The 19957-nt window shown below is 41.1% G+C and overlaps 1 protein-coding gene across 3 annotated transcripts in view; it reads right to left on the bottom strand.

Moving 5' to 3' along the window:
• LIN7A (lin-7 homolog A, crumbs cell polarity complex component) overlaps positions 1-19957 on the bottom strand; it is an 80879-nt gene that overhangs the window by 15762 nt on the left and 45160 nt on the right. For all 3 annotated transcript variants that reach the window (XM_038417915.2, XM_043492755.1, XM_043492753.1), the window contains 2 exons: positions 6409-6480; positions 3879-4088 (listed from right to left, as the gene is read on the bottom strand). In XM_038417915.2, the coding sequence (XP_038273843.1) occupies positions 3879-4088; positions 6409-6480 (282 nt within the window). The remainder of the gene's footprint in view (positions 1-3878; positions 4089-6408; positions 6481-19957) is intronic.

The raw sequence follows: 19957 nt of genomic DNA, 5'->3' as shown, positions 1-19957 counted from the left end.
TCAGAAGGTACGCAATATATTTTTTTTTAAGTGATTTATTCTGAAAACTTTTCAGATTAGTTTTACAGATATATCAGAAAATGATTGATTGATTGTTTGGTTATTTCATTTACCAAAGGTAACTGAAGCAGATATTTATGAAGTCATTGGGAGGTGAACTATCTCCAATTCAACAGGTTAATCATTAATATTTGGAGGATTTTCTTGCCATGCTGTATTAGGAGGAGAACATCACCAGCCAGACATTTAAATTGTTTTATTTAACTAAAACAACAATGTTATGTATTCTGGATTTTTTTCTTCAACAGCAAACATATATTATTTTAACAAAACAAGCATATGAATTTTTGAATTTAGTTAAACATTCCAGTTTTTTAAAATCAGGTTTGTTTTTGTTTAAATTGTTTTTAATTGAAATAGTTAAATATTTTTTTTAAAAACAAAAATTAAAATCAACTGTGTCAGCCAGGTCAACATGAGAAACTTAAAATACTGGCTTCTGCAGCTAACCCAGTCGTCTTCACCTTCATTTTCCTGTTTGTTCATAATCTGGAAAAGAAAAACGAGCTTTCCTGCTTTTTCAGATCCCAAAGATTTCTCAATTTGGAATGAATTAGTCCAAAGAAAGAAAATATTCCTTCTACACTGGCAGAAGAAGCTACTGCTGTTTAAAAGTGAGATTATCACTTCAACAGTCTCTGAATCCAAGTGCTTAAGTAACTTCCACTTAGTTCACTGGTATGACTTTCTTTAAACATCATCAATAAACATATATTTCTTGAATGGTTCACCCTTAGCTCTGAAGTTTAATATAGTTGGGATTATGGAGGGATGATTGCTGGATGTCCATGTCATCGCCAACTCCTCTTCTTCAGCAGTTAAGGTTTGACCCTGGTACTGAGTATTGAGAATATTTGCAAGAAAATGAACTGGAGATAGTGCTTTGTCCCATTTGTTTTTTAAATGCTTATAATTTAACTCTGTCATTGCATATTTCTCTTTTTAAGATCTCACTCATTCCTTCCAAATTTCAACAGCGACAGCAATAAAACAGCTATTTCCCTGCATTTTGTTCAAGGCTACAGAAATAGGCTTCAGGATACTCAGCATGTGTTCACCATTTCTCTTAAGCCCAATATTGAGAACTTTGGCTGTGACAGTGCCATCTATTTTCTCACGATTTTGTTCACAAACTGTCATCAGATTAGGCCAGTTCTTGATATAGTGCTCAAAACAGTCCACTACTGAGTTCCATCACGCGTCTTGTGGGAGAGCTAGCTTGGTTCCTCCCACTTTTTTTCAGAGCAGCTGCTGCAAAGTGGTTGTTCTGGATGTATTTTGCAATTTCAACAACATTGGCCTTTATTTCTGGAACACTTAAGTCTTTGGCTAGGAGGTGCATCAAATGAGCACTGCAACCGTATGTTATTAGCTTGGGACTCTCTTCACTCTCTCTTCTAAATTTCTTCTCATCTCGGATAAATTTGCAGCATTGTCTGTGACCGAGCTACATAATAGACATTTGAATTTTTTTCACAGGTACTTCTTGTAAGTATTCTGCTGTGTGTGCATTTCCTGATATATCAATTGTTTCTGTAAGGAAGACTATTCCCTTAACAGGATCGTTGTGGATATTGCTCCACCCATCAAGATGCAGGTTAACAATTTTACCCTCTAGACCTTTTGCACACTGCTCAATTTCTCTTTCATACACTTTATCCAGCAATTTGCCTGCGACATCTGCTCTGTTGGACTGTATCTTGGTTTTAATGTCTGAACCATGTTAATGAAGTGTGGGTTCTCAATCATACGGAAAGGAGAGTTTGTTGCATAAACAAACTGGGCAATTTTTTCATCAATTACCTCTTTTTGTAGTTTGCCGGTTCTTGTCACAAACTTATCTATGGTTGTTTCTGGATGATGATTTTTTTTCTCTTTTTGCTACAGGTGATATACTGTGGCTACGTGACACACATGATGTGACTGAAACACTATCATTGGCAGATAACTCTGAAACTATAGAGAATGATGGTGATTTTTAAGGTGGATAGTCTTCAGAATCCTGTATGTTGAGGATGGATTCTCCTGAACAAAATAAGTCAATGCAGTTATTTCATTATTACCATACTGTTCATTTGTATTATTCCATTGCATTCACTGACACTCAGTACTACTTCAAAGGTGAAATTGTAAAAGGAAGATCTGCCTATTTATTTTTTTATCACAACTGTATCTAAAATGATCTTACCATAGAGTAACAACTATATTTTTTTTGCTCAAACATAAGAATTCAAGTATTGTCCAGAAGGAAGACACAGTCCTTAAAAAAGAAGTATGAAATAAAAAAGTTTACCAACCTGAAGATCCTGCATGTTCAGACATGTTCCTTTCATCATCTTCAACGCAGCTTCCTTCTGAGAAGGAACACTTCTCATGATGTTGTTTCATTTGGGCAACCAGGCCTTGCATTTCTTTGTTGCACTGTTTGCATTTTGCATGCATGCCGATCTTACCCACAGGTAGAGGAACTTCATTAAAATATTCCCAAACTGGGTCTCTTTTATGGCCTGCTGCCATTATAGATTTTCCATTCTAGTGAATGAATGGTATGATAGATCTCAAATCAATGAAGGCTACACTCAGAAAGACCTCAAGACCTCTGGAATATGCTGCTCAAACAGTTTCACTTTTGTTTCTACTGTCTGTCCCTCTCTTCTCACATTTATCTCCAGACTTCTTCTCCTTGTCCAGATCTATTCTGCTGCCAACAACCTTCTATTCATTGAACTTTTTGAAACTTTGCACTTTTAGAGAGAGGTAAGGGATTGACTCTATGTACACAAATTTGCAGAGGGACAATAGGGTTGAGGTCTGTTATTTCTCACCTCTATATATTTATGTATTTAAAAACATTTTTGCTGTTAACAAGCATGTTACCTATGGAGACACAAATCCAGAGTTTGAGAACTGCAAAACTAAACATCTATGATGGTATCTTCTAGACTGAGCACTGAGTCCCATTGGGTAGATAGAAAGACTAACCTAAATAATCGATACAGAAGCCCCTGGGACCTCATAAGATGGGGTCCCTAGTCCATGAACTATTGGAGCTCATTTACAAAACTTTTTTCTTAAACATTACATGAATATATTGTCTCCTACTATAGAATTAGAATTTATAATCCCTATTCCATGATGAGACATTATAGCCCAAAGATATCTTAATTAAAACTATCTCTAGATAGGTATTTTTCCTCAAAAAGCTTTTTATCAAAAAAAAATCTGATTTAAATAAAAAAAATTATAAAAAAACATTTATTTTTATCCACCCTGGTATTTACTGATATCAGCTTATTTTAGTGACAAAAATAACACTACAGAACAACACAAATAAAAGAGAATGAGCTGGATTTTATTCTTAGTTCCTTTTTAATTATAGTTGTACAAAGCCACTGAAGGCCCCAAGACTGCACAAATGTCACAGATGGCCTAATTTGGCCTGTAGGACTGTTACAGGCTATGAAATACAAGAAGAAAAAAGCTCAGTTTGACTCTCCAATTGACGCACTGGCAATGACTGAAGATATCTTTTTAACTTGTAAATTGCATGTATTTTATGCAGAAATCAAGACAATAAACAGTGGAAATCCATAAGGACATTTTTAGAATCATTTTTCAGAGCTGAGCCACACTGGAAGATGAAGCTCTAACAACCAATATTGTAACAAAGATGTAGTGGCACAAAGTTGTTTAGTTCTCCGCAAATGGTCTCTTACTGCAGAGCTAATTTTTTTTATGGTGTGCCAGCATTTTAAACCTTCATTTGGAAAAATAAAAACTCACATGAAAAAGGAAATCATTCTAAACTTTTCACATACCACTCCGTTAACAGAAAGCAACTGGTCTCCTCGCTTGAGTCCTCCATGTCTTTCTGCCACCCCTCCAGGAATGATACGAGAAATATATATAGGAGAGTTTTGTTCCTTTCCTCCCATCACGTTAAAGCCAAGACCTTCATCAGTCTTTGGCAGCTCCACCACTCGAGGGTGTGAATGGCCTTCACTTGCTGCAAAAGCAGCAACTGTTGCCTGGAAGAAAAGACAGTTATTTGGTCATGTAATGAGATCACTGTTCAGCCCTGTTGTTTGTTTTGCAGAAAGAATTCGTTTACATGAAAATATTTTGAAATGCTATCAAACATTTGAAAGCACTTTACAAACGTTAAGTCTCAAATCACTCCTTTGAAATAGTTGGGGAAACAGGCACTGAGAGAAGTTAAGTGACTTGCCCAATGTCACCCAGAAATGGATCCTAAAAGGCCAGATTGCTAGTCATCTGTTCTAACTCTGTAACACATTACTTCTCTTTTTAAAATTGCTTTGTCACTCACTTCTTTCCTTACTGCTGTGCAAGACACAGATATAACCTTTTGCTGTACTTCTAATTTATGTAATTTGGATAAAGTTAATTGTCCCCCCCACAATTTGTATGGGAGTGATTATTTGGTTTATTCTTTGCCCCCAAAAAATCCTGAAGAAGGATATTTTCATTTCAACTATTTTATTAAATAGCCTCAATAAAATCTTCCTCTTGAAAGAAGCGCTGATAGATTAATAACTTTTACGACAGAGGCATGAGCTTTTATATTATAACTGCACTTTATATAAATAGGTCTTGAAAAGTAATGCTACATAATCTTCAGATTATGAAAATATAAAATGAATTAAATTAAATGACTATTCTCACTTTAGAAAAATTACAAATATGTAAAGTATTGTAAATCTTGTATGAAGAAAAGAAAAACATTGTTTATTCAATCTTCTACTAGCAATTTGTCTCTCTTTTAATTGTAGACCCTGGTAAAGCATTAAGTAAACATTAAAAAATAATTATTTTTACTTTTCAACATATCCTCAGATTTAAAATTACTGCAGTAATTCTACATTATTAGAATGCTGAACAAGCATTAACATAATGTTTATGCTTTTAATTGAAGCTAGTAGATAATGTGAATATAATGGATCATTCTCAGTTATATGTACTTGCTCATGCAAACCTTGTCATCATGCATACATTTAAATGTCAGACATGAATGCACTAGGAAAATGCAATGCAGACAGCCCAGAAATAACCAGGAAGTATTGCGATATTCAAACATTGCTCTGTAACCCTGCTGTTCTATATGAATAAGAAATGAGAATGGCAAACACTATTCAGAATTTTTCACCCTTTATTATACCACATATCAATCATTTTTGTGTTTGCCTACGGTGTAAAAAAAATCATAATCTAACATAATTTTCTACATTCAGTAGTAGAACCTTTACAAATCTACATTGTTCATTTGAAGTTTCAAGAAAAAGGTTAACTTGTAAGAAAAAGCCTAACTCAATATAACAAAAATGAAATAAAAAGTCAAATGTAGGAAAATATGTTGTTTACTGTACGGTATAGGCTAATTATTTTAAACATACCGGTTACCATAGGGAACATTTCTCTGAAATACTGTAGGTGTCTTTTATACATATTTCTGTTTTGTCTGTTTTTACTATTGTCTGTGTGTGTGTGTGTTTGTTTGCTTCTTTTCCCCTAGTGTAGATTTACAAGGGTGTAATCACATTAAAGCTAGTGAGATTTTGCCATTGACTTCCCTGGGGGAAAGATTAGGTCTTAATGAATTTTTTTCCTGAAAAAATACCATGGCATTCCTAGAATACGCTTACTGCACAATATCTACATAACCTGTTTACCAAGTGGTAGGTAATCCTCTTTTACCATTTGGTGCACAAGGAGCTAATTCCATCATGAAGCCCTGTTGGAAGCAATTATTTTTGTTCATGCACTGAAAACACAAAGCATATTACATATTGGGTACAATAGGGATTCTTCCATCGATACAGGGGAATTCACACGTCGTTACCACTCACTTTTATCAGACTTACATACTTGGGCCCTGTTTTTCAGAAGTGATGGGCACCCACAGCTCCCATTGACTTCAATTGGAGTCTTCTGTGCTCAGCACCTCTGAAAATCCTACATGCATTGATTGGAGGCTAGACCACCTGCTACTTGGGATGAGCCCTATAGGAGAATTTGTCATGAAAATATTGATATTCCAGGTTTAATTCTACAGAATGAACCACTAGATTTGCTTTTGCAAACTGATTTTTCAATAAACCACCAAATGCCATGATATCATTCTCTTTTCTTAAGCTACAGAAGCAGCACAAAGGTTAAATTTGCCATTAGGGTTGTTACCTGGGAAGTAGCACTGGTTCTAGACTCTGGGCTGCCACTGATGTCTAAATTTTCTTACAGAGCACACACGAATACCTGAAACACACACGCACACAGTCAATTACTAGGTCACTTTGGTAACATGTACTTCAATAGTTGCACAGGTCTTACCTTTGCAGTGGCCCTGGCACGGAATTCTGGGCAGCCATTAACAGTTATGGTTTCATGCATATATTGATATACCTAAAATGTTCATGGAAACAAAGAGGAATTAATTATAGAAACAAAACCTTAATTTATTTTACCCTATCCAGGATACTCTTTCCATCATAAGATGGTTTCATTAATGTTCCATTAGTACAATTAGACAATCCTGTTTGTTGCCCTAGCTGTACATTTAGTTCCCTTGAAGACATTCTTTGCAATCCTCCCTCTAAGCCTCCCAAAACTGCTCTCTCCCCATCTATGGGTCCACAATTTTATAGAGCCAATCCCTATTCCATCAGTGGCCACCTTCTGGCCATGTCTGCCTTGGACTGTGTCCATTGTCTCTGATGGAAATTGAGTTTCAACTCAACTCTGATTGTTGAGTTTCTGTGACCTCTAAACCCCGTCAAGAATTGGGAAGTCAGGAGGCGGAAGTAAAAACAAACAAACAAACAAAAAAACCCCAAACCACTTTCCTGGTAGGGTCTGCGGAGGAAAGTCCAAATTAAATCTCAGGGAATTTAATTGTACAATGTGGGCATCGTCGCTCAGTGCTACAGACCTTCGCTGTCTGTTGGGGTGATGTTGAATTTAATCTTCACTGTAACCTATTGGCATTAATCTGTCATGACAAATGGTGGGGAATAAGGGATGGCAATCTGGGCGGTAGGTTAGGAATGGTTAATGTTGGGGACGGCCCTTTATGGACTGGGATCCTGTGTAGCCACAGAAGTTGTATAAGGTGAAGAATCCCAACAGCTGTAACTTTCTGCACAATGTTCTCTTCCTTGCTCCCCTTTCTCTTGCCCCAAGCCTCCCGTTTCATCCTTCCCCACTTAAATCTTCTCTTTTAAAGAATAGGGAGATGGCATCTTCTCTTACGGTGTTATCCTGGGTCCCTAGGAATGGGTGCAGAAAGGAGGTGATGGAGTTCTGATACGCTGCCCTGGTGATGAACAACCTTTTTAATTTATTTTTTTTAAAAACTAGATAGTTGGTGAGTGGCTGTTGGGAGCTGTAGATAAGCCGAGGCAGTAAAGGCTCAGGCAGCAACACAAGAAACAGAGCCTGGGTGCCAGTTGCACTACCCCCTTCCTTCATCCCCCCGGTAGCTCAAATCACATGCACAATTAATCAGTGTGGGTTAGAGAGGATAGTCTGTTCTAGCTAGGTAGCTGCCACCTTTAGGCAACGGATGTTGGGATTCACAGGCAGCCTGGTAGGATAGAACACTGCTAGGAAAAAAGTTGAATTGTGGAACATCCCACGTAATGTTTAACATCTGAAAGGTATGGCTAGAATCCTTGATAACCTTCTGTGTATGTCTATAAGAAAATATTTATTAACCACATGTAACTCCTCTGTTAGCTGTTCTCTTACACAGCCAGAGGTTTTGCCAGTTCTTGTAATTTGTCTTGAGCAAGAGTAATAAAATTCAAAAGGAGTGTCTTATTTTGTGGAAACTTGGACAGACAATTAGTATCTCTTGTGGCTTGCCTGTTCTGAAAAATCAGTTGGCCCCTAAGTTTTTCCAGCTGTACTTGGAAAGATCTACAGAATGCCCTTTCTGTATAGGATATACAATTCAGTATTTTTCTATAGCATTGTTTATACAGTTTCACATTGCACAGATTAATTTGTATGTACAAATGTGGAGTAAATTTTACATTTGCAGTTACACTGTACCACACAGCTAGCATGTGCAGATGTGGTGGGAGAGAGAGGAAGAAGGATGCAATGGCTAAGTTTTGGGATGGAGCAGGTTTTTTTTTTTTTTTTTTTTTTACATATGAGAGTTGAAGCTGCCCCAATGAAGAGGGGAGAATGCAATGTGCAGGTAGGTGGATATCAAGAAAATGGCAAAACAAGAGAAGGGGCTATCCAATAGATAACTGAAATTTTTTATAGCATCCAAATGTGGTAGGCACTTTCCTACAGAGTGCAGAACTCTTTGATTATCACCAGCATAGAAATCATACTAGGGCTGAATTCTGAACAGTGGCGTCTAATGACAGATTAAGGGAACAGGAGGAAACCTTTTGCCCATCTCTTGTTAGGGTGAAATCCTGACCCTATTGAAACAAATGGCAAAAGTACATTGACTTCAGTAGGACAAGATATCACCCTAAAACTTAAAAATAAATAAACAACAAATAATAACTGGGTACTGAGATCACTGACTCAGTAATCATTTTGAAACTTCCTTTTTTGTTTACATTGGGTGGAACAGAGGTTAAAACTACATAATTAGCATTGCTCTAGGTAGCTCAGTTTAGTGCTTCTAAATATTAAGCTGTAGGAATACAGTAGAACCTTAGAGTTACGAACATCTCAGGAATGGGGGTTGTTCGTAATTCTGAAATGTTCATAACTCTGAAAAAACATTATGGTGGTTCTTTCAAAAGTTTATAACTGAACATTGACTCAATATGGTGTTGAAACTTTATTATGCAAAAGAAAAATGCTGCTTCCTGCCTCCCCCCCCTTTTTTTAAGTAGTTTACATTTAACACAGTACTGTTCTGTATTTGCTTTTTTGTCTCTGCTGCTGCCTGTTCCAATTCCAAATGAGGCATATGGTTGACTGGTCAGTTCATAACTCTGAGGTTCTACTGTATAGAATTTACCATATCAGATCAAATTATTACCCTGCTTCATGCATCCAGCATCCAGTGTACTGTTGCTTCAAAACCAATAATGCACTGAGCCAATTACACAATGCTGTATGTTCTTCATACTCTCGTATCTGTTTTATCTAGAAGCATGAGATCCGATTACCCTTACTATCATTGCTTGCACAAATGTTGCAGACCACAAATTAACAATATTTGGCTGACTTAAAGATCTACGATGTGAATCGTGTTGAGAATTAACCACAGCATTCTATCAAGCTAAATCCTGAGAAGTTATTTGAGACATTGATTACGTAGCTTGGAGAAGCCAAGGGGTGGTGGGTATTCTTATCAACGTGTATATGGCAGGTTGAGGCAGAGGTACATAGGTAACTTAAGTGAATGCTAATGAGACAATGAAGCTTTTAGAATGCATTGAGCCAATGTAATGTTTGTCTGTCTGTCTGTCTTTCTTTCTGCAATCAGTCATGCAAAAGCAAGAACTTCAAATCTTTCCATTCAATGAGAATTTTTTTAAATTAGCAAATTTAAGATGGTGTTCTCTAAAGAATTGTCAGTATCACCATGGTGACCATAACATCTCTAATATAGTTCTATTCGGACAGGAATTTCTCTTGTAATTTAAAACCCTTTCACTACAAGCAATTGATGCTATTACCCTTGAATATCAGCTTGATGTAACAGCAAATCCAGTTACCCTACGTGATTGTCACATAATGCTTAATATAATTTGAGATTAAGAAAGATAAAATATACATCTAAATACTTTCACATTATTAATTTAAACAAAACAATAAAAGGATTAACTATACTTGTTCCAACAAGCCCTTGAGGCTTTTAGTATGTTACGGATTACTTGTTGTAACATCATATACAAAGCATATAGAACTCCATAAATAACTACCAAATGTCTGTAGCCACAATATCTCTTTTATCTAAATTATCTTAGTATCACTTCAGACATTTAGATTGTATTATGCACAAAGAAATGGACATAAGCAATCCATTCTGTTGCCTATCCTATGTATACAGATAACAAAGAACATTTTTAGTGTCTCATGGTAAAAAAGATCATTTTTATTCTCAGAAGGGAACGTGGCTTTTTTTTTTTCCCCAACACACAGTATATGTCAAGGACCAGAAATAGTTTTTAAAATCTTATTGCCAATTCCAACATGAGCAATACATCCAATGAAATATTTCTTAACAAAGTGAAATTCTCATAAATACAACAGAATTTTTTAGAAAACTCACCAAAGATTTACTCAGATAAAACATCACTCATGGCAAATCAAAGATGATGACAAAGGTACAGTACTATAATTACAAGTGTCTGAATTAATCTTTAGGGATATTTATTGAAGAGGTCTTTGAAAATGATGTCCTATGGTGCCCATGAAACACCAATCATCTCAAAAAACAATATGGGATCCAGTTTAATGTGCCATGTCTTTTTTGTCATTTCAGTGGAAAAGCAAACAGACTATAATTGCTTTCATTTTAATCTTTTTTCCCTCCAACAAAAATAATGTGAATATACAAATCAAGAAGAAGTCAAAGGTTTAATTTAATTTAAAGATGTTTGCCAATCTAACTATCCATATAAAAAGAAAAATCCCTAAATTTTCCAAATAATATTGCAGGGTTATAGCCAAGAGGTTTTCCTTGCCACCAAAGTGAACTTTAAAGTATAATAAAGTATCATCAATAAGATGAGGCACTGAGACATGAGGAAGTAGCATGAACATTACTAGATTGCAAAGTACTTAATATTTAAATTTTGTGTGTATGGTTGGTGTAATGGTGGCCTGTTCCTTAAAGGGCCTGGGCCTGGTCAGTTTTCAGACCTACTGGAAAGGGAGTGAGTGATTATAAAAGCCAGCAAGTGGCTCATTTGAGGGGGAAGGGCAGGGAGATGCTGCATGAAGGAGCAGGGTCCTGCAGCAGCCCCTGCTGAAGGAAGGCAGGCTCCATGTGGTAAGTCCTGGGACTTGTGGCTGGCTAGTAAGCCCCAGCTGACAGTCTCCGTTTTCCTTTTATGAGTTTGTGGACATTCAGACAACAAATGGAACCCAAAGCCAAGGCCTACAGACTAATTTGTATGGCTGATAATTCCCCAGGCTGGTGATGAAGCAAGTATCTTATAGCTAGTTTTTAAAAGTTTAAAGTGCCTAAAATTCTAGATGGATACCAGTAAATAAATAAATACTTAAGACCAGGATGTGTAAGAGCTTCACTGACTGGTACTGACCACTCTAGTATACGCACCACACGGAAACCTTCATTTTAACATTAAGGAAAGTAAAAATGGTTACTCTTTAGCATTCACTGTGCTGTCTGTTTCAAGAAAAGCTTCTAAAGCCAGGTATTTACTGTGCAATATTTAGTTCTTAATCTAAAATACTGAAAATGAATGTCACTGAAGCTGCAAAGGCTGTTTTGGAGGCACAGGGCTGGAAGGTTGGTAGGAACCGGGCACTAGAGAATACAATTGTAGTAGCAACTGAGAGGATGGGACAAGACCACAAAAAAAAAACTGGGGAAGCCATCCCCACAAGCAATTAATAAAGATAGAGCTGCAGGTGAACAACAAAGAGCTGCAATTGTAGGTTAAATGGTGACATTTCACTTTTCTTTGGGGGAAAAAAAAAGATTTCTAGGAAGAATGTCAACTTCCACATGTGAACGTTCATGAAGCAAAAATGTGATGTATGTAGGTATTTATTTTTTATTCATGCAGCTCTAATTTGAGGTATGGAGCCAGAAATACCTAGCTTTGTGTTCCACTTCCATATGCCACACACAGTACAACACTCTTATCGAGAAGCACTCCAGATAGCATGAATATAGTATTCAGCCACCATTTATGTAGCTCGTACAGTTAAGAGCCTTAGCTATAATAAACTATGTAGGCGCTTTAGCTATAATAAGCTAAAGCTGCTCCCTCACAGTACTTGGCAGAAACCCTGAGGGAGGGAAGTCCTAGCAATGCATGCTGTTCTTTGTGGTGAATCCACATTGTGGCGCAGGAGCTTTAGCTGTCGCAAAGAGGTGTACATTATTATTATAAGTACCTCGATCTTACATAGTGCTTTGGATCAGTAGATCTCAAAGCATTTTACAAAGGAGGCCAGGATCATTATCCCCTGTTTTCAGACAGGGAAACCAAGGCACAGTCAGTAGATATGACTTTCCCAAGGTCCTCAGCAGGCCAATGGCAGAGCCAGGAATAGAACATAGATGGCCCCAGTCTCAGTCCAGTGCTCTGTCCACGAAGCCTCACAGCCTCCTGTTACATCACATTCTTTCCTCCTCTGGCCTACAAGCACTAGAGGATAGCTTGGTGACAGAAGCTACTGCACAAAGGCCCAAAATGGTGTAATGTGGACTGAGAATGCAGACTGGCCTACTGAAGTCCTGGTGAAGCTGTGGGAAGACCCTTAGGAAGTGTAATGCAGTCAATGCTCTGTTGCATGAGGGACACTATCAGAACCATTCTGTAATAGCCTATGTGCGGCAGTGTGTTTACTGCTTGAGTTCTAGAAGTTACAGTTTAAATAGAGACTTCGCTCAGTAAACCCCTTTAAAAGGCTGGTGTTTCTTCCAGTGGCGATATGGGTTCCACCCTATTCATAGCAATAACAGCACATTCAGAGGACTTTAGATTGCTTCAGTCTGAAAAATGAAGGCCAAAAAAAAAAGGCAAGAAACAGAAGCAAAATTTTGGAGGGGAGAAAAAAAGATGTATTTATAGAATTAGAGGACAAACTAGGACAAATTATAAAGAAATTGAGAGTGGCAAGGTACAGGCCCAGATGAAGTTCTTAGGATTCTAAAGAAAGCAGCAAGCTATTTAAATTACATCTGTAAATATAAGAGTACTTGAGGACTACTAATGGATGGTCACTTGTTTCTATAGTATCCAAATCATGTTAGGTGCTTTATAAACAGAAACACAAGATCCTTGCTCCATGGAGATTACAAACTAAAGAGAAACATAGAAATGAAGGATGGAGAATAGAATGCAACAAAAACAAAGTGATTGAGAAGTGAGATTTAGCACCTGTTTCATTGCTGCCAGGATTTGGTTTAGGTTTTAGTAGACTTTGACTTTAATGCTTCAGTGAGGGGAAGTGCAGGGAGTTTTAGAATTTTTGAAAAAAGTGTGTTTTAATGAGAGCTAGACATGCTAGACAGTGCTGGGGAAGAGTTTCAGATGCAGAGAGCACCAGGAGTTGAATGGGAGGAGGACAGAAATGAGGCAGTTAGTTGTGGAGTTTTCACACATTCCTTTATGCCACAAAAACAGATGATGGCAGACCAGTAGGCAGGAGCTGAGCCGTACAGCACTATTTCTGTAGACTTTTCTCTCTAGCGTCCATAAGAACATAAGAAGGGTCAGACCAAAGGTCCATCCAGCCCAGCATCCTGTCTACCGACAGTGGCCAATGCCAGGTGCCCCAGAGGGAGTGAACTTAACAGGTGATGATCAAGTGAGCTCTCTCCTGCCATCCTGACAAACAGAGGCTAGGGACGCCATTCCTTACCCATCCTGGCTAATAGCCATTAATGGACTTAACCTCCATGAATTTATCCTGTTCTCTTTTAAACCCTGTTATAGTCCTAGCCTTCACAACCTCCTCAGGCAAGGAGTTCCACAAGTTGACTGTGTGCTGCATGAAGAAGAACTTCCTTTTATTTGTTTTAAACCTGTTACCCATTAATTTCATTTGGTGGCCCCTAGTTCTTATAGTATGGGAATAAGTAAATAACTTTTTCTTTTTTACTTTCTCCACACCACTCATGATTTTATATACCTATATCATATCCCCTCTTAGTCTCCTCTTTTCCAAGCTGAAAAGTCTTAAGCCTCTTTAATCTCTCCTCATATGGGACCCCTAATCATTTTAGTTGCTCCTTTCTGAACCTTTTCTAATGCCAGTATATCTTTCTTGAGATGAGGGGACCACATCTATACGCAGTATTCAGGATGAGGGCGTACCATGGATTTATATAAGGGCCGTAAGATAGTCTCTGTCTTATTTGCTATCCCTTTTTTAATGATTTCTAACATCCTGTTTGCTTTTTTGACTGCCACTGCACACTGTGTGGACATCTTCAGGGAACTATCCACGATGACTCCAAGGTCTTTCTCCTGATTAGTTGTAGCTAAATTAGCCCCAATCATATTGTATGTATTGTTGGGGTTACTTTTTCCAATGTGCATTACTTTGCATTTATCCACATTAAATTTCATTTGCCATTTTGTTGCTCAATCACTTAGTTTTGTGAGATCTTTTTGAAGTTCTTCACAGTCTGCTTGGTCCATATATGCTCTAGACACACTTTGAGTTGACTCCACAGCTTAAACTCTTTTATAGTGTTTTTTAATAGATTAGGTAGTTCTCAAGACCAACAATATTTGTGTAATACACAATTCAGTTTTTACCTCTCTGGATTGAGGTGAATGAAAAACGTATCTCCAAGAAATGGAACAGATAGGCCCTCAAGATTAATATGGTGTATACATGTCACTGCTCATATCCTGTGAAAATAATCTTTTCTACAGAGCTACACCAAAACAAACATAAAACACAACAGCAAAATAGAGTATATATTTAACAACACTAACAGGTGATCTAAGAAAGAAGGTGATATTATTTGCACTATTGAAATATTGGTCCCAATAAAATTAAATTCATTAGAACAGGATTCATAATATGACCTTCCTCCTTGTTTGCAATGAAATGACATTCCTGTGGCAACTACAGCAATTGCTTGGACGGAAGAAGAGTATTCATGTATTTTTACCTGACTAGTATAAGTGTTTTTTTTTTCTTTTTGGGAAAAAAGTGAATGGCAACATCTCCACCTCTTGCTCATCATTTTATCTCCTTGCGCTCTCTCTCTACCTGCCCCCCCTTCTACCCTAGTCTTTTTTTCTACCATCTGTTCTTTAACCTCTCCACTTTCATATGCTTCCCTGCTGCTTAGTTCCCTATTTCTTATGCTCCTATGTATGTGCTGTTCGGTTATATGATCCTCTAACTCCTGGACATAACTACCCTGCAGACTCCAGTCTCTGGGTTGACTCTTGCTTCTCTCATCCAGCTACTATGTGGCACCAGGCTCTTTTGAAGGTAGCTAAGCTGCACTCCCTCCCCTTCCCCCATTATTGTTTTTTAGGCCTCTGGTCACCTCTTCATAATGAAGAGCCTTGCATGTCTCTAGGGGCAATTAGAAACAAAGACAGTAGATGCCATGTAACCAGATAGCTCTCTGTGGAAAACCAACAAGTGCTCCAAGGACTGTCATTGGTGGACCATGGACCACAGTATGGGCACTGCTGAGTTAAGACTCTGTACATTTTTTTTCTTTTATCTATTCTTACAAGTCTCCTGCTTGGGGACATGTTTTATGTTACAGGTAGTCTGACTGTCCTTGTGCCAGGCTTCTCTTCCCCAGGAACGTTTAGCCAATGAACACTCTCTTTTAATTTCTACTTTCAAGTAAGAAAAACAGGAATAGTTTATTGATTACAATTATTTCTGCACTTACACAAGAGTGCCAGTAAATGAGAATATGCAAAAGTAACAGCATCAGTTAAAGAAATGATTCAAGACAAAAAAAAAAGTCCTTTACAGAAGTCACCAACTCAATGAACATAAAAAGTTATCTCTGCCAATTATAAATATTTATGTAGATATTTTAGATCATATGGAAAAATTAAGGACTCCATACCAAAACCAAATCAGAGACTAATCTATAAAGTCAGCAAGTCACAGATAAGTTATTTTTATTTAAAGAAAAAGGAAGGTAGGAAAAAGATAGTTACCTGTTCCGTAACTGGCATTCTTTGAGATGTGTTGCTCATGTCTATTCCACAGTAGGTGTGCATGCTCACCACATACACCAGTGCCAGAAGTTTTTCCCTTAGCAGTACCCGTAGGGGGAGCGCTGCTGCGACCCCTGGATTGGAGCCTCTATAGCACGCTATAAGGGGAGCCATGTGCTCCCCCCACCCTCGGTTCCTTCTTGCAGGACCAACTCTGACAGAGGGGAAGGAGGGCGGGATGTGGAATAGACAAGAGCAATACATCTCGAAGAATGCCAGTTACAGAACAGGTAACTGTCCTTTCTTCTTCAAGTGCTTGCTCATGTGTATTCCACAGTATGTGATTGCAAGCTATGTCTGATGGAGGTGGGTAGGAGTTCACAGATTCCCTTGCTGAAGCACAGCTCTGCCGAAACCAGTGTTATCCCTGGCGTTGGGAGACAATCGCATAGTGTGAGGTGAACATGTGAACTGAGGACCAGGTAGCGGCTCTACAGATGTCCGGGATAGGGACTTGGCTACAAAGGCAGCTGACGAGGCCTGAGCCCTTGTCGAGCGCGCCCTCATGATAGGCGGTGAGGGAACCCCTGCTAGGTCGTAGCATGTGTGTATGCACTATGTAATCCACCGGGAAAGCCTCTGGGTGGAGATCGGTTGACCCTTCATGTGCTTGGCTGAAGCAACAAATAGTTGCGAATACCTGTGGAACGGCTTAGTCCAATCCAGATAAAAAGCCAGTGCCCTGCGCAAATTGAGTGTATGGAGGCAGCGTTCCTCATTAGAGGCATGAGGTTTGGGACAGAAGACAGGTAGGAAGATGTCCTGGCTCATGTGGAAGGTGGAGACCACCTTGGGGAGGAATGCAGGGTGTGGGCAGAGCTGAACCTTGTCGTTGTGAAAGACCGTGGGGGGGGCGGTGTCGCAAGTCAGGGCCCTGAATTCCGAAACCCGCCAGGCTGACGTGATAGCCACAAGGAAGAATACCTTCCATGATAGGTGAGACCAGGAGCATGTGGCCAGGGGCTCGAATGGGGGCCCCGTGAGACGGGATAATACCAAGTTTAGAACCCACCGAGGAACGGGGGAATCTAGCATATGGAAAGGATGGGTCTAGCCCCTTAAGGAAACACCTGGTTATGGCATGGGAGAAAACCGAGCAGCCCTGGACCGGCGGATGGAACGCCGATATAGCCACCAGGTGCACCCTGATGGAGGAAGGTACCAGACCCTGAGTTCTAAGGTGAAGGAGGTACTCAAGGATAAGTTGGAGCGAGGCAGACCCTGGGGAAGTACTCCGCTCACTCGCCCACCTGGAGAACCTGGACCACTTCGCCAGGTAGGCTCAGCACGTGGATGGCTTCCTACTTTCTAGGAGGACATGCCTGACCACTTCTGAACGCCTTCTCTCCTCTGCATCTAGCCACTGAGCAGCCACGCTGTCAAATGGAGGGTGGCCAGGTTGGGGTGGAGGAGGCGTCCCTGGTCCTGGGAGAGTAGGTCCAGGCGGAATGGCAACGGCTGCAGAGGGGCCACCAGCAAGCCCGGGAGGGTCTCGTACCAATGCTGCTGGGACCAAGCTGGGGTGATCAGGAGGACGTGTGCCTTGTCCATTTTCACTTTTTCCAGGACCTTGCCGAAGAAGGGGAATGGGGGAAAGGCGTCGAGGAGTTGACCCGACCATGACAGGAGGAAGGCATCTGAGATGGCGTTCTTCCCCCTCCCCCCCGTGGAACAGAACTGTTGGCAATGCTGGTTCTGTCAGATTGCAAACAGGTCTACTTGGGAGTGCCCCACACTTGGAGGAGCTAGTGAGTGACCTCCAAGTGGAGAGACCACTCGTGTTGGGAGGAGAAAACCCTGCTCAAGTGATCGGCCATGTGTTGTTGACACCTGGAAGGTGGAAAGCCTTCAGGGAGATGTCGTGGGCTATGCAAAACTCCCAGAGCCTGAGGGCTTCCTGGCAGAGGGCCAAGGACCTCACCCCACCTTGCCTGTTGATGTAAAACATCGCAGGCGGTGTTGTCCGTGAGTACTCGGACCACCTTGCCACGCAGTTGTGACCTGAATGCCACACAGGCTAAGCGTATTGCCCTGAGCTACCTGACATTTATGTGAAGGGACAACTCCAAGGCCGACCACATCCGTTGGGTCTGTGAGTTCCTTATGTGGGCCACCCAGCCCAAGTCTGACACATCGGACACTAGGTCTAGCGACGGGGTTGGATCCCGGAAATGAATCCCCTGGAGCATATTGATCGGGCAGGACCACCATTGTAGCAAGGCGATCACCAGCGCCGGTACCATGAGGACTTTGTCCAGACTATACCGGGCCTGGGAGAACTCTGAGGCCAGCCAGAGTTGAAGGGGCCTCATCCAAAGTCTGGCGTGGTGGACCACATAAGTGCACGCCGCCATGTGGCCCAGAAGCTGCAGGTATGCCCTGGCCGTGACCGAGGCTATGAGCCCCTTAAGGGCTTGAACCTGCCCAGGGGAAGGGAGGCTGTGGCCTTGGAGGCATCTAGGAGAGCGCCTATGAATTCTATGCGCTGCACCGGAACCAATGTTGACTTGGCCTTGTTTACTAGGAGGCCTACGTTGGCACATGTAGCCAAGAGCAGCTCCACATGGTCCTGTACCTGAGACCGCGAGCTGCCCTTGAGAAGCCAGTCGTTGAGGTAGGGAAATATCCAGACCCCTCAGTGTCTGAGGTAGGCCGCCATGACCACCATACACTTTGTGAATACCCTGGGCACGGTGGACAGGCCAAATGGGAGGACCGTAAACCAGAAAGGGTATGATACATGCCAGAGAGACCATGCCGAACCGGCATTTGGCCATGAACTGATTGAGGTCTCACAAATCCAGGATGGGCCTGAGCCCTCGTTTTGCCTTCAGGCTAAGGAAGTAACAGGAGTAAAACCTTTTTCCCTGGAACTCCCTTGGAACTTTTGCCACAGCTCCCAAGCTGAGGAGCCGATGCACTTCCTGCTCTAGCAGGGGTACATGTGACGGGTCCCCCCCGCCATCCCAGGGAGGGGGGTGGAAGGGCGGGGGTGAGACAAACTTGCGTGTAGCCCTGGGAAATGGTGTTGAGGACCCAACCGTCCAATGTTATTCGGGACCACTCCGCAAGGAACGTGCACAAGCGGTTGCTGAAGGCAAACTTTATTGGTAGGAGGGTCCTCTTGGGAGGCACCCGGGTACCCTCCTGCAACCAGTCAAAAACGCCTCTTGCCCTGCTGCCTGCCCCTTGAGGGCTCAGGCTGCGGGGCAGAGCGAGACTGCTTCTGAGGTCGCCTCTTCCTGGTCTTGGACCTCTTATAGGCTGGCTCATATCTTGGCTGGGGAGCTGGGGTGGGAGCCTGCGGCTTAGGCTTGTCCTTGGCAGGCGGGACGTAAAGCCCCAGGGTTTGCATGGCAGTACGTGAGTCCTTCAAGCTATGAAGTTTCACGTCTGTTTGTTCCGCAAACAGGTCCTTGCCACTGAAGGGAAGATTCTGCATCATAGACTGCACCTCCGTGGAGAGCCCAGACAGCAGTAGCCATGACGCACTGCGCATGGACACCGCTGCATCCGATGCTGCCTGCAGAGCAGCCTTTGCAGCAGCGGCACCCTCCTCCACAAGTGGCTTAAATTCCTTCCCTTCATGCTCCAGAAGGAAGGGATCGAATTTGGGCATTGACCCCCACAGGTTAAACTCATAACGGCTGAGGAGGACTTGGTGGTTGGCTATCCGGAGCTGGAAACTGAACGACGAATAAAGCTTCCTACCAAACGAGTCCAGCCTTCTAGAGTCCTTATTCTTGGGTGAGGGTCCTGGTTAACCCTTTCTCTCCCTATGATTTACAGACTCCACCACTAGGGAGTTGTGGGCCGGGTGGGTATAGAGATACACATGCCCTTTCGTGGGCACAAAATATTTGCGCTCTGCCTTCTTTGATATTGGCACCAGGGAGGCTGACATTTGGCACAAAACCTTCTTGCACCGGTAGGGCCACTCTGCCTGGTACCGAAGAGGAGAGGATATTGAAGAGCGAGTCTGAAGG

The sequence above is a fragment of the Dermochelys coriacea genome, chromosome 1 (genome assembly GCF_009764565.3).
Source record: "Dermochelys coriacea isolate rDerCor1 chromosome 1, rDerCor1.pri.v4, whole genome shotgun sequence".
Classification (NCBI taxonomy): Eukaryota; Metazoa; Chordata; order Testudines; family Dermochelyidae; genus Dermochelys; species Dermochelys coriacea.
The sequence above is the reverse complement of the archived record's forward strand: the minus strand, read 5'-3'. Positions and strand labels throughout refer to the sequence as shown.